At 41.3% G+C, this 15570-nt stretch overlaps 1 protein-coding gene across 5 annotated transcripts in view; it reads left to right on the top strand.

The window, feature by feature from the left end:
• pard3bb (par-3 family cell polarity regulator beta b) overlaps positions 1 to 15570 on the top strand; it is a 307077-nt gene that overhangs the window by 226359 nt on the left and 65148 nt on the right. For all 5 annotated transcript variants that reach the window (XM_053496440.1, XM_053496439.1, XM_053496437.1 and 2 more), the window contains one exon: positions 1858 to 2083. In XM_053496440.1, the coding sequence (XP_053352415.1) occupies positions 1858 to 2083 (226 nt within the window). The remainder of the gene's footprint in view (positions 1 to 1857; positions 2084 to 15570) is intronic.

Raw genomic sequence — 15570 nt, 5'->3', positions numbered from 1 at the left:
GAACCTCCTCAGCCTTGATCCTGACGTCACAAGTGTGTTTGTGTGTGGGTCTGTCTGTCTGTCTGTGTGTGTGTGTTAAGGCTCAGCCGGGAAGAGGTTTTTCCGCTGTTGCGTTTCTGTTTATCTCTTGCATTCAGACAGCAGTACTTTAACCGCAGAGCTGGAACCGGGCTTAAACAGCCGCGCGGAGCCAGTGGCAATTCTTTATGAACCTTTATGAACTTTTGCTGAATTTACTCGTCTAAACAGCACTTAATAACTGATACTGTCGCAACCTTACAGACTGAAATGGAGAAATGGAGAATAGTTTAGAGGCATATATCATCTCTAGTGAAATGTTAGCCTTATTCCAGATGTGGTGTTTGTGGGGAAGAGGTGATGGTTTGTGATGTGTCCTGGAAATGCCATGCTAATCATCACAGCGTGCCGTCACCTCTCGAAGCCTAGAGAGTGGCCTCTCCATAAAGCCCCATTCACACTCACACGGGGTAGTATTTATTTCTATTGCTAATGCTTAAACACATTTTTTGAGACCAGATGTTTGGTGTACAGGTGTTCAAGATTGATGCCACTGGCTGTACACACTCTCAACCACACATACACAAGCGCAGCTACAGTTTGCTAGAGAGTACACTAACAGATGGTTATGTTAATGGGTCTTTTGGGGAGTTGCTCAGCTTCCCTCTCTCTCCTTCCTCATTCTCTTCAGTTTCTTTTATTTAATCTATCTTAATCCTGCTATTAATCTATTTAGGGTAAATCTAGAGGGTTTTTTTTATACTGTTTTAGAAGTTTTTATTATCACTGATGTCGTACAGTAGCAGGGTTCTACTCAATATCCTAAAAGATGGATATTTTTTTCCTTTTTTGGATGAATTTTCATTATGATATATAATCTTTATAGGTGTAAACATTATTACTACAACGGTCGCACAAAGATAACCCCGAATAACAATAATAAAAACAAACAATAACAGTTGATCTCCACATTTCATCGTTGCTTTACTGAATATTCTCATCTGGATACTTTAGACTTACTACTCACTGTAGAACTGCTGTTGTTATCATATAGACAGTTTTGCACTCGTCCTAGGAGTCACATTTACACTGTGCTCACATGTGATACTCATTGACCTTACAGTGTATTTTTATGAAAGAGAATTGATTTATTATTCCACTATGCCACTAAGGAGTCTCTTTGACTCTGCTTCCTCTCAAGGTTTCTTCCTCATGTCATCATTGTTTGTTTCTTTAGCCCATTCTTGGGCATATTAGGAAAAAAACGATAAAATTCACTCACTCACTCATCACTTATCGTCTATACCACTTTATCCTGTATTCAGGGTGGCGAGAGGCCTGGAGCCTATCCCAGGAGACTTGGGGCACGAGGCGCGGAAGACCCTGGACAGGGTGTAAATTCATCGTAGGGCACACACGTACATACACTGACACACTGCGGGCAATTTGGGAATGCCAATTATCCCAACCTGCGTGTGTTTGGACTGTGGGAGGAAACCGGAGTAACCGGAAGAAACCCACCAAGCACGGGGAGAACATGCAAACTCCATTCACACAGTGACGGGAATTGATCCCGGACCCTGGAGGTGTAAGGCGACAGTGCTAACCACTACGCCACCATGCCGCCTTCAAAGAATTTTTTTGTACATAAGTAGTTTTGGAGAATATAAATTGAGGATTTACTGATCATTGTTTGCTCGTAAAGAATACGGTTGATTTTAGATGAAATAGACGATCATTAGCTGGTAAGGAAACGAGGACAAATCTTGTTGGCCTGTGATTGGCTTGTGTTCTCTCAATTTCAGTTTTTGTCTCACTGTTTTACTCTCTCTCTCTCAGATGAGGGCTCAGAGGCGAGCTCGGGACGGGACACCCCAGCTAGCAGCTCCTCACGCCAAGGGCTGGGAGACAACGATGACAATAAGAAGGACAAGAAGAAGAAAGCGAAAGGAAAGAAGAAAGACAAGTCGAAGAGCAAAGGGAGGGACAAAGACAAAAAGAAAGCAGATGAGGCCACGGAAGATCCTGATAAAAAGACGAAGAAGAAGGGATTCGGACTGCTGAGGTAGTTTATCTTTTTTATACTCTCTCTCTTTCTCTTTTAGCTGCCCCCCCCGCCCCCCCCCTTTCTTCTTTCTTCCCTGAACGCTTCGGCGTGGCAAACCGATGGTGGTCGTGATGCATCGCTTGACCTGGACGGCCAAGTGTGTGAGATGGAGCTGAGAAATGGACTGTAATGGAGTTTGTTTCAGGTCACACAGCGGGCTTGAGCCTAGAGCCAACATTACTGAGCACGAATCATAGGAAGTGTGTGTTTGTGTGTGTGTGTGTGTGTCTACGTGTGTGCAACTGCTGTTAAACGGAGCATTCTGCCCTCAGTTCCATATGGCATGTTGTCTGTGTGTCAGTGTATCCGAATGCCGCAGTCTCTGCCCGTGTGCCATGGCTAATCTGCATGGCGAAGGGCACAGAGGCCAACACATGTCCACATGGCCATTTGTCCACTCTGTGATGATCGCGTTCTGGAGGGCGGAACCACCGCCCGAGGTGATGCAGAGGACACGCCGCATGGCTAATTCAGCGAATCAGAGCACGGGCATCCTGACCAGCTCCACCTAACGGGCAATTAACTTTTTAATTGTTTTTATTTGGCTGGGTTGTGGAAGAGCTAAGGAGTGCTTCCATGCACAGCAACGTTCCCACGATACACACTGTGTACTCCAGCATTAGGAGAATGAGCGCGAGAGAGACGGAGAGAGAGAAAAGATGAAATATGCATCCTCTTAGTGAATTATATCAAGCTGCTGGCTAGAATCTAAGCACCTCTTGGTATTTTAGTGACTAAACATTTGCAGCAAGACTGAAAAAATGCAGCATGTTGTCGGTGGCTGTAAAAAAAAAAATCATAGGCTTTTATCACACAAGACGTATATTTGCATGTTATTTGCATACCGACGCTGACTGGTAAAAAAAAACATACAGTACAAGTGAGACACAGCTTCCCAAATGGTACTACTGTTCTAAATTACAGGTGTCAAACTCGAGGCTCGCAGACCGAGCAGAGTCCACAGCTACCCCTGTAGTATCTAAGCTGATAAAGCCAGAGTGCAAATCAGACCCACGTCTACAAATAAAATTCAGAAATGTTTTGGGTGCTGGCCTTAAGTGTGATTCCGTGATGTCTCCAAATCCAAATTTACCCTGCACACACCCCTATAAAATACAGTATGTCAAAGAAGAATGCTGATGGAATGTTGATAATGGCTGATGAAAAAGATGAGAAACCGGAGGGTAAAAATGTAGGGATAAGCCAGTTTGAGTTCCCCTAAAATCTCTCTCATATCATTATGTATTTTTAAAAAACTATTAAATTGATTTGTTTTTGGGTGGCTGGTTGGTATAGATGAATAGCACCGTGGCCTCATACCTCCAGGGTCGAAGGTTCGATTTTTACCTCGGGTCTGTGTGTGTGTGGAGTTTGCAGGTTTTCCTCAGTGGGTTTCCTCCAGGTACTCTGGTTTCCTTCCACAGTCCAAAAACATGCATCAGGCTATTTGATATTTAGAAATTTCCTGTAGTGTGTGTGTGTGTGTTTGTGTGCCCTGTGATGGACTGGCATGCCGTCCAGAGTGTACCCCGAGTCCCCTGGGATACTTCTCCTGTGACCCTGTACAGGACAAGAGGTATAGAGAATAAGTGAGTGAGTAAATTGTATATTTAAATGGTTTTAACCAGTCTTAACAGCTGAATAGTCTCTATTAGCCAATTTTCCTGGAAATGTTCTATTCTTCTATCACCTGGTGTCATTTATTGGTGTTAATCAATAAAACAGAGTAATAAATTAAATTAGCTTCAGTTCATAGCCCTTCGAGGACTCACAAAAATGCTGATGTGGCCTGGGATGTAACATCTGCGCAGTGTGCTACTGTACCACGCTGTTTAGTATGCTACTGTGGGATTTGGAACACAGCCACAGCTTTATAGTGAGCTACAAAACACACTGTAACCTGTGGGGGGGAATTATTTCTCTCTCTCTGGACAGCACTGAGAACAAAGAGCTCGGTAGAGGTGTAAGCAAATTAAGCTTGGGATTTCATGGCATTTAATAATTAATAAAAAAAAATCCTGCTTCAAGTTGACGGACACGACTTCTTCAGTTTATTAAGAATGCGGTCAGCTAATTAGAAGCTTAACATTACCTCATTGTTCTCTGAGTCATGTGGTTAAAATAGACGACATGCTTTAGACAAATATTTGCAGCGGTAGAAATAGTCAGTATTATTGCTAAAAGGTAAAATCACCCCATGTTTCATGTACTGTATGCTCTGAAAATCTAAAAATATTTAAATATAGTATGTTTTTAAAAAAAAAGGTCAGAATCACCTAGTGGTGTAGTAGTTAGGACTGCAGCCTTGCACATCCACGTTCCGGGTTTAATGTTCTCCCTGTGCTTGGTGGGTTTCCTCCAGGTACTCTGGTTTCATCCCACAGTCCAAAGACATGCAGAGTAATTTAAAATTGGCCGTTTCCAAATTGCTCATAGTGTGTTGACTGAGAGTAAGTGTGTGGATATGTGTGTGTGCCCTGCGATGGATTTGTACCCTGTCCAGAGTGTACCCCACTTTATGCCCCAAGTATCCTGGGATAGGACACAGGCCCCTTACGACCCTGTATACAGAATAGAGTGGTAGAGATGCTGAGTGTGAGAGAATCACATTTTTAAAAAACTAAGCAAAAAAACTAATTTACCAAACAAGCAAAAAAAATTAAATATACACAGGTTAGCACTTGGTTATTAAAGCAAGAAAAGCTTTTTTTTTTTTTACCTCAAAAGCATGTTTGCTTCACACTGCATGTGAAAGTTTGTTTTAAATTAGTCTTTTTCTTCCTCCTTTTTTCTTTCCTGTGCGAGTTTTTCTGTCTCAGCTCATCCTCAAGGTGAACCATCGCTACTCATCAGAGAGCGGGGCCTACGCTGGCGCTCCTGCCTCACATAATCCGACTTATTGTGACGAGCCCATTCTGTTTCTTTCTCTCTGGCCTGATTTCCCTTTCTCTTCAGACTCCATGGAGAAAGATAGCTAGTCAGCAGGCTGGTCTATGGCTAATGGCTAATGCTCCTGGCCTGTTGTTCTGAGCAGATAAGCAGTCCTGTACTGCACCGTCAGTGTTTGACAGAGTAAGGGATGTAAGAGTTATTTAAATAATAATAATAATAATAATAAAAAAGTTTTTCTTGTGGTCAGGGTGCTTGCTGTGATTTGGAGAGTAAACATTGTAACAAGGTTTGGAGAGCGGTAGGTCAAAAAGAATGTATATATATATAATTTTATTTTTTTACGCAACATGAAAACACCGAAATGGCTAATGTCTTTGCAGCCATGTGCACCAAAACACTCTTAATAGCCTAAACAGCCTAAAGCACAGAATAACATTTTTTTCTAACAAAGAAAGATGCCTGTATTTATACTCGGTACACATGGGTGGCATTTTGGTGGTGTATGGCAGCCATTTTGCGACAGATTGTCGTTTTTATTGATTTCACTGACTTCATCCATGGCTGTTTTGTTATTCTGGGCAGCATTAAATGAAGCCCAATAGGCTCTGATTATGTTTCCCATTGCCTAGCTTGACTGTGGACAGGCACTGTATTTAGAATTCAGTTTATTTATTTATTTGCGCTAGGTCACCTCTATCCTAGCTTCAGCCTAAAGCCATGTCACATCCAATGGAGTTCCGTCTGTACATTATTTCCTGCATTCTAGTAGTGAATGGTGTTTGCCTTCCACCAACCATGACCGTATTTGTGTGGGTGATGGTGCAGATGTTGGCCACTGGCTGCGTGAGCCAGGATGATGCCCTGCAGCCTGGTGATAAAGGGATGAAGTGGAGAGGAATAAAGGCTCAGGACTTAACTGCACTATAAACCCTTCCAGTTCTACAGACAAGCACAGTTCAAATGTGGCCATCACATGTTGTACCTTTTAAAAATAGCTGGTTTATGGAAAGCTCAGTGGTTAATGGGTCTAAAATGGCACTGAGTTACACCTTCCATTTGAAATCCACAGGAAACTGCATGCTCACAGCCGGTACCAGATCTGCAGGACAGATGTTTCAGCTACTGGATGGAGGAGCACACTTTCCTGCTTGTATGTGGGTTTTCGAATGTCCATACTGTACGTTGTACTCGGTAACAATTGCGCATTCTTCGGTTTTTGACTTTATGGAGACATGTGGCTGATCCCCATGGAGATAGCTGCTTCATTTATTTATTTATTTATTTATTTATTTTTATAGGAACTGTGACTTTTATTTAAAAGATAAATCTAAAAATACCAACCTTTTTTTTTTCTAACTTGAGTTTATGGTTAGCGTTCGATTAACATAAAGCTTCATGTTAATTAGTGGCATTAATAATTATGGTAAAGTGTCTCCTCAGTGATGGTAAGCTAGACATGTGTGTCTGTGTTTGTGTCTGTCTGTCTGTGTGCGTGTGTGCATGCTACACAGGAAAGGTATTGCCCCAGGTGGTGAATGGGGCCCATTAGGATGTTTTACATCCTGCAGACAGATGGGGAATCTGAAAACCCTGCCAAATATCTTCTATTCTGCTGCTGTGCTAAAGTCACACGCATACACACACACACACACGCACACACCCTTTACGTCATACTGCGCCATTCTAAGCATGCAACACACACAGCCTACTTTAACCTTTATTGCCACGCCAGGCTTATTATGTAGATAGTGATCTCAATGTAGTGCGGTCTGGATTGAATCTCCAACTCCAAACAGATCAAGTCTCTGTGAACCAGCGCAAATGTAAATGACTCCAGATTATGTCTTATGATAGAGCCCTTTATCTCAACAGCTCCGCCACAATTTATCACAAGTGAAATATTAAATAATCAAAGCCAATCAGATGGGATTGTGTGTAATTGCAGCTATTCATCGCCTCCATTTCTTTCTTCGGATTTAAAAAGGCACAAGTATACAAGAGTCCCATTAATGCAGTCGCTTTGCCTTGTGAGGGCTGTAAATATCCGCCTTTGACACACACTATTTTTGGCTCATCGACGTTTATGTAACATGTGTTCTTGGGGTGTAAGAGGGAAAGAGAAAATCGAGGTCATGTAAAACCTAAAGTAAGGTTTTTACAGTCATACGTCTTCCAAACATTGTAGATTAAGTTCTTCGGCAGATTTAATAAAGAATTACTAACCAAAAAAAAACATATTACAGTACGTTATGGAGGCTTGAAATAAATCTGTTAAATCCTCAATTCTGATTGCCGACACGCCCATCACTTTGGAATAGGGTTCATCCGAACTCATCTGACCACATGACCATTTTCCATCACTCTAAAGTCAATCTTTATGCTCCCTACCAAACTCAGGCCTTTTTTGTAATTAGTCTCATTAACAAGTGAGTTTCTTATGACCAAACAGCTGTTTAGTCTCTATCCTGTGAGTTCTCATCACACTGTGTGTGTAAATGGTCTTACTTTCGCTATTAAACAAGTATTTTATTGTTGATTTTTACCATGCGACTTTAAGTGTTTAAGTGATCTCCATTTATGATTTTTTCCACCAGGTTTCTACCACATAGTTGATGGTTCAGTGCTATCCTTCCAGGTTTTGATAATGTTTTTAATGTGTCTTAATTTAGTTTCAGTAATCTCAAATCTGCTTAGTTGTTTTCTGTGCTTGACCCTTCTAAAATAATGTTTTTAGCAGTGTACTGTATTTGAGAGAAGAATTTTAAATAAGCTATAGTGTAAGAGTTGGAGACTAGACCTTTCACAAATTCCACTATATTGAATGTAAAAGAAAATGTTAAATAAATATAAACTTAGACAAAGAATAAGCGACAAGACAATGGAGAGTGTAATTCCACAAGTTTAATCAGCTGATTAGTTCTTTTTTCTTTTTTTTTTTGCCATTGCAGTTAGATTTACCTCCAAGTTTAATATGCTTATACTAACATGATTAGCTCGTTTGTTTGCCTCGCAGAATCTCAACACACACACAGAGATTGGCTTCGCACATTATGCTATCTGAAAATAAAGTGAGCGCCTGTTCGTTTTTTGGATTTTTGCTTAGCTATGACATGAGAGAGTTACTGCATTACCTCCAGAAATTCAAAGATGCTGATTCCACAAAATAAAAATGGATTGTAATTCAATTCTAGTTTCCAGAAACTCTTAATGACTCCAGAGAGACAGACAGATGTGTCTGCTTTTCTTGTCCAAATCCTAACTATAGTATATTTACTTGCAGTGTTCAACTTTAGGTTGGGTGCTAATATGTCAATTTTTTTTTTTTTTTTTTAGAATTTTTAAAAACTTGATTTTATTAATTTTAACATAATCTTCAACGCATCAATGATCGAGATATTGGCTTCTCTGTTTTTAAGATGTCTGTGCACTGAAGTTATCTTTATACTTTGCACTATCAAGATAAAGTGTAATAACAGTCAGACTCCGATATTACACCCCTCCAATGCACGGGCACACACACTCACACGGATGCACACATACACAGGTGCGCCGACACAAACACCTCAAATCAGTCTCTCAGAATCTCATCTCAACACATTTACGGCTGCTGCGAGCGGTGTGTTGAGAGGTGAGATGATTGGGGATGAGACAGGCAGGTTTAGACCTGAGGGAGCAGGGCACTGGATGATGCTTTTGAGGTTCATCATGGAAGAATAGTGTTTATAGGAGAGACACAACAGAGTTAAGGAAAAAAAAAGCATGGCTTACTAAGTCAACAGTGACTACTTTTTATTTATTTATTTATTCATTTATTTGTTATTTTTATTTAGTAACTCGGTTCATTTAGATAAACATACGTTCACACTTTGTCCTAATGCCCAAGTGGGGCTTATTTTTAGAAAGTTGCTTTCAGGTAACAATATTGACTTTTAACATTTATGTGGATTGATTATTCCACACACATTTTTTTTTGCATACGCAGGTTTCTAAAATACACTCTTTGGTTGCACAGCATGTCATCCTGAAGGAATACCTGAAAACGTTTCCACATAAGTAGACACATTTTTAGCCATGCAAGCTGGGACAAGGCATTGATTTTTCACCATGCTCAAGCACAGTCCTAGGAAAGTCTGGATTTATGTATCAGTAAAATGTTCAACGTCCTCCACTGACACATAGCAACCCTTTCATGCAACTTAAAACGGGAAGCAACATGACAAGTTGAACCAATCATATTACTCAGCCAGATTGCAGGGGTTGCATCAGTTTGGTGGAGTGGTGTCACAAGCACCCGTGTTTGGTTTTTCTGGACCACCGATGGCCTTGAAAACAGCTTTCATCCTTAGTGGAAGATAGTGAAGTCTGGGGAAAAATCTAAAAAAAATTGTGAAAAAAAAAAAAACTTCATGGAAACAGGATGTGCTTACAAGAGTTATCAACCTGACATTTTTTCCTTCAAACTTTGCTTTTGTATGTGTGGTTTGGTGTGTATGTGCAAGGGTGTGTGTGTGTGTGTGCCCATGTGTGTGACTGAAGGCTGGCATGTCTGCCCTTTAGTGACTCTGCTAATAGTCCCTAAAAGGAGAAAAGAGGAACAGTCACAGATGGTGCTGCTTATATATTCCCTTTCAGAGGCCGACAGTGATGGAGCAGCACCCTTACCCAGCTACATGACTCCCTCCTCCTTCTCATTGTTTAAGCGTTTCCTCCTGTCTGTACTCCTGTGTTTGCTCTCCTCAGCACTTTTGATGTGCAGGAGACAGCTGCTGCATCTGGCTTCCATTACCCAACACCTACTGCATAAACAGTGTACAGTGTACAGAGTACAGACAGGAGCAAGTTCTTCCCCGCGAGATTGTCCTGGGAGATTTAAGCGTGGTACAACCGTGTCCAAAATTGAGACGATGATCAAAAATAGAAACCTTGGCCGTGCTTAAAGTGGTCAGCATCTAAGAGACGGCTGCCTCTACTGACGCCAAGCTCACCTTTAAAAGAGGAGAGATAGCGATCTGTAGCGAAGATAAGTTTATCCTTTAAAGGTTGTGGCCTTCTCAATCCAGAGCTCTCCATGGTAACAGTATCACAGGCAGGTTGCGGGTGGCTGATGCCTTTAGACTGAAGCCCGGCGTACAGAAACTGACTCGCCTTGGCTGGATTAGTTGGCTTTCCATTCCAGATCTCCATATAAATCCCTGAAAGCCACTCTTTTGATGAAAGTTCAATCATAGCTTCTTTGATTTCCAAGATACAATGTCCTGATTAAGATTATTCGCTGAATGGGGAAATCCATGAATACGTGATTACGTCTAGCTTCTGAAAGGGCCGCGACGACGGCTTGATTCGGCCTCCCCGCTCTCCCGCATGTCTGAATAGCACCTCTGTGCCGAGCCTCTTGTTCCATCTTATTCCACTTTTCATTATCGGGCCATTCCTGCCCTTGATTACATTAACAAGAGGAGATGAGGCACGGGCTTGCTCAGGCCGGTTTCCGAGTTTTAACAATCAGAGCCTCGGCTCAGCCTCGACTGCAGCGTGGAAAGAGCGAGCTTTTGATTTGGAACTAAATAAGGGAACACCAGCTCACCTGTCAGTCCCTTTGTCTCTTGTTCTTCACACGCCGTCTTTTGTTTATATGCTGAAGATAAGCATGTATTGTATATGCAATGTATATTACAGTACTGTGTATTCATATGTGTCTTGTCACAGCAGGTGACTTTATGATATAAGCTGGAAAAGTTTCCTACCATCTGGAGATTCTTATGCTGTCTGTGTTTATGAGAATACAGTGCGATGGAGAGTCTCATAGCTGTTTGCAGTCTGAAGAACGACCTCGAAATGAGTTCAGTAATTCTTCTGACTATAAACGATGTGTGAAAGCAACTAAGTGACTGTTTTGTTTTTGTTTCAGTTTTACCCTTTACATATTTCTGGTCTCTTTCTAAAAATGTTGTGCTTGTAATTGTCGAGACACACCCCACATACTGTGGCAATGCGTTTTCCCTTTATTAAATATGTAACTTCATCCAGGCAATGCTCTTTCTTCTATTGTAAGAGTTTGTACATTTGTTTGAATCACAGAGCGAAAAAAACCAACTCGTATCAGAGTCTGTGAGCGAACGGAGCGAGGAGTGGAGTGGTGCGATTTGCCTAGAGTGAGAAGCGAATTTTTGGAACATTGGAGCATCAGTGGATCATTTCTCAGTCAGAGATCTCTCCATTATCGCTTCTGTGTAACACATGATTGTAAAAACAAAAAAAAAACTTAATTTACCCATTACTCAATTTGATGATGCGTTTATTTACGAGCATGGCGCTTGCTGAGTCATTTCGCAAAAGACAGTGTGAAAATGATCAAAAATTGTTAATTAAGACTACTAACAGTAAGTTTGAGTATGCGAGCGGTGTGATTAGAGAACGCTTCGAGTGGCGAGCAAGCGAGGAGCGGAAAATAAAAAAGCTGGAGTGGAGTGAGAGTGATTATAGAACGGTTTGAGCAGAGAGAGGAAATTGCTGCCGCTCCACTCCACTCATGTACTATGACTCATATGAGCAGAAAAAAATGCTATTGTCAGGCATTGGATTGAAAAAGAAGAGTGCTGTTAGGCAGAGTTTCAGGGGAAGAAAGAAAAATGCCGAAATGCAGTATTTAATAGTATAATGAGAAATAAAAAAAAAACTTGCTTTGATCCTTTTTTTTTTTTTTTTTTTGGCTGTTGTAAAAGTTACTTGATATTGCCATGGCAACACAATGGCGCCCATGACATCATTTCTTGTTTGCCAACCAGTATCGTTAGTAGTAACAGTAAACTAACATTAACAGTAAACTATATTAAAAAAAGAACTGGACAGACCCTCTTTGATGTCACCCAAAGGTTTACTGATGAGCGCTTTTCATGCTCAAGTGTGGAAACTCTGGTTGTCGCCATCTTGGCTGGAGCAAGGACCCTGCCTGAACCGTGATTAATCCGTAAATGGTTAAATGTGCGGAAAGAACAGAGCCTGGGTGTTTGTTAGAACATGCCGACTTCACTCACAGAATTCTTAGACAGTCTGTTAAGATAATTAACCCTATAGTAAGCCATATTATGTCTAAGAATGTGTTGCAAGGATTACACAGCTGAGAAGTCAAGATCACCGATTCAAGCTAGCAGTTTGACACCTGCAATGCAGCTGTCACTCAAATCGGCCACACCCCAAATTATGCATAATTTTATGGCTTTGGGGGAATTTTAGCAAATAAGTTATATACAAATTAATCCTCCATACAGTACATGAATGAAAAATTTAGCTATGGAGACGAAAACCCTTTTTTTTTTTGGTAACAGGCTACAAACGTTTATTTCTGTTTTAACATGGAGGTCTGTGGGGATTGGCTCACTTCTGAAGCCAGTGATTAGTGATCATTTAAGAAACTACTTTTTGACACTTCTGCAATGAACAGGGTCTTCTAAACTGAAGTTTATCTTTTGGTGATTATTTACTTATTTATTTATTAACCCTGGATAAATGCTAACAATTTTGGTTTTAAAATAAATGCTATATGAAACTATAATGTAAATGTTTAAATAGATCACAATAAGGAATGCAGCTTGTAAAAAAAAAATTCTGAGATCTCTGTGACACATACTGTATACAATGTAACTTTTTGTATGAATGTGTCTTTGATTTCTTTTCTCCAGGTTAGATCAGGCTAAAATTTTCCTCAGCATGTTGCTGCTTCGGAAATGAGAGCTGACAGGCGCATATTTTGGGTCATATTTATGTGCAATAGAACGCATACACACACCCTGTGTTTTGCATGACTGTGAAGCACCATCCTACACTTTTGTATTTCATCTGAGTACAGAAAATAACATTTGCTTCAGGTGCTGTATCCCTACAGGTCAGAGCGAATGTGCATCATTAAAATGTTGAAGTTTATTTTCTCTGAACTAATCTGAAGATAATAAGAGATGCATGGTCATATTTAATTACGAGATGTCTCTGGATGAATAAATGAAAATGTGGGAGAGGAACATGGTCAGCTGATAGATGCTGAACTGACCCTAATAATCTAATTTAGTAAAGCTGTGTTTTCTGCCATCGCTGATTTATTGTTGTGATTAACAAAGCAGAACTTTGATAAGATCATTTGCGGAGGGACGAGTGGTTATAAATCACAGAAGTACGTAGGTTGAGTTCGATTTCTGTGTTATCCTCAGCCTATTTGTGTGTCATTACCCACCTGCTTGTCTATTAGTTTCCAGGCCGTGCTTTGCTCTAATGTCTTTGGAGTGGAGGATGATGATTACGCTGGAGGATGACGGTGTAATTTGTGCTATTACAGGCCCGTGTGTCTAATGTTAACAATGTGCGCAGTGTGCTAATGAACAGGACAGATTAGTGGAGCTCTGTGCGTAAGTATGATTATACCCTATGCCTCGTAGGCTTTCTCTCTATATTTGGTATAATGCTCTGGTATGAGCTTGCTCAGTGACCATGATCTAAACTGCATCAAGCTCTTAAAAAAAAGTCAATCAACACCTAATATAAAATACATTTTGGTCTGTCCTTCATGTTGGTTGTGTATCAAGTTTACAAATAGTGATGGATTTCTTTGCCTAGAACAGCAAAGCACTTCTGTCCTTCAGAGGAAAGAAAGATCCTCAGCTCAGCATATATCACAAGGGTGCGCTTTTTAACTGGGGAATTTGCATGAGGTTCTTTCTTCTTCTGAACCGCCCCAAGTCTGTTTGCATTTCACAGTAAGTCAGAAGACAGTCACAACCAAATGAATTATAGATTTCTCCCTCAAACTGGACATATTCCTTAAACTGTTCTCTCGTTTGCAGGGGCTATACCAATATGCAATGTCAGTCAAGTGTCAGAGACTGGCAAGGGGAAAAAATATAATTTCAAGATGTGTGCGAGAATATTTATGAATTAATAAGCTTAACCAATCTCAGGAAGGGTTTTTTTTTCCCTCTCACCCGTGCAATCACTAGAGCCTGGAGTCTGAAATCTGTAGCTGTCTGTTCGCTTAAATGGCTTAGATACAAATAAATTTTATGGCAAAACAAATGGAGCACAGAGACTTCACAATTGTTCTCCAGGGTTCTTCAAGGTTGAGTTGGAACAACGAGGATAGAGGACCCAGGGAGAAAAAAAAAGTTCTCCCAAACTTCACAAGAGAGTCTGGTGGTGAACAAAAAGCAGGATCCAGGGACTCGGGCAGAGGAAAGGCGTTCTGCTCGGCAGTCTGTTGCGTTGTCCATCCAGCCCTGTCCTTCTGCTCCACAACACTTTCTGCATGATACAGACTATGGGTTCTTCTAGTCCTTCTGTTTTCTTTCTCACTCCCTCTCTATCGTTCTGTCCATCCATGTTCTAAAAATCTTGCACTTCTAAGCTTTCAGGCCTGGTCCCGATTGCCAAAGCAGAAGGACAGCATCTTGTTAATGCATGTTAGCACTGCCAGCCTCTCTAACATTCATGTTAATGTGCAGTTGTCTTTCAGAGCCACCCGGGACAGTGTCTCTATATGTAATTAGCAGGCTGTTTGCTTGAAGAGGTGTGATGAAGCTTTAGCTCGTCAGTGCTGCTCAAAGCTGCTAATGTATGCAAGTGATGCGGCTGGCACGGCAGCAGTGGGAGGTGTGGCGTCAAATGGCCAGGAGGTTGTCACTGAGATGGCCGGTACAGCTGGAACACTGCTGATGCCACATGGCACTTTTTCTCACCTCTGAAAATGAACTGGCCTGCCACTGATTACGCACCTAATCCCATCGTGAGACTTATTATATATCGCAGGATCATGGGTTGTCACCCAATTCCCCTCTTGTTTATTTCGTGAAGAAAAGCTTGGTGGTCTACTTTGTATAACGTCTAGGTTTCTCATCGGCCATCTGTCAGATAGAGCCCAGACATGGGAGCCATTAGAGGCTGGACAAAGCCTGTAATGGCATGGTCTTCTAAAGGCTGTGAGATGAAAAGGAAGCAGTTATGTTCCATTGGAGGAAAAGGCACCCTACGCAATTACACCTTGAATGACCATCATCAGGGAGAGAGCTATTGATTGGCTTCCTCCACCATTACTCTCCTCGCTTGCTCAAAGCCAGTCTAACCTAAGATCTTCCAGGGGGGTTAAGCACCTCTCAGCTGACTTATAATAGAGAGATAGACAGGAATTTGGGTGGGTGGGGAGGGTAGGCTAAAGAGTAAAGACAGGTGAAAGCTTCCAAAAGTGGTTAGTTTTATAGATTTCCATCAGGGCTTCATGGCTATGATCACTGCCCAAATTTAAAGTTTGGCAACCTTGCTCTGGTTTGTCCATAACACCTGACTGATGTGAAACAGTCTGCAGGTTTGTGCCACAGAAAAAACATTCTCTGCTGGCATTAATTGTTTTAGGTGTAGAATCAAGAACCGGTCATATTAGATCGTCAGGGTCTTGTCCTTGACTACAGTTAAGGGTTAACTTTAAGGCTTAAGGGCCTTGCTCAAGGGCCCGACAGGGACAACTTGGTAGTTATGGGATTTGAACCTTGGACCTTCCGAGCCGAGGTCCAATGCCT

The sequence above is a fragment of the Clarias gariepinus genome, chromosome 5 (genome assembly GCF_024256425.1).
Source record: "Clarias gariepinus isolate MV-2021 ecotype Netherlands chromosome 5, CGAR_prim_01v2, whole genome shotgun sequence".
Taxonomy (NCBI): Eukaryota; Metazoa; Chordata; class Actinopteri; order Siluriformes; family Clariidae; genus Clarias; species Clarias gariepinus.
This window is presented reverse-complemented; position numbering and strand designations above follow the sequence as displayed.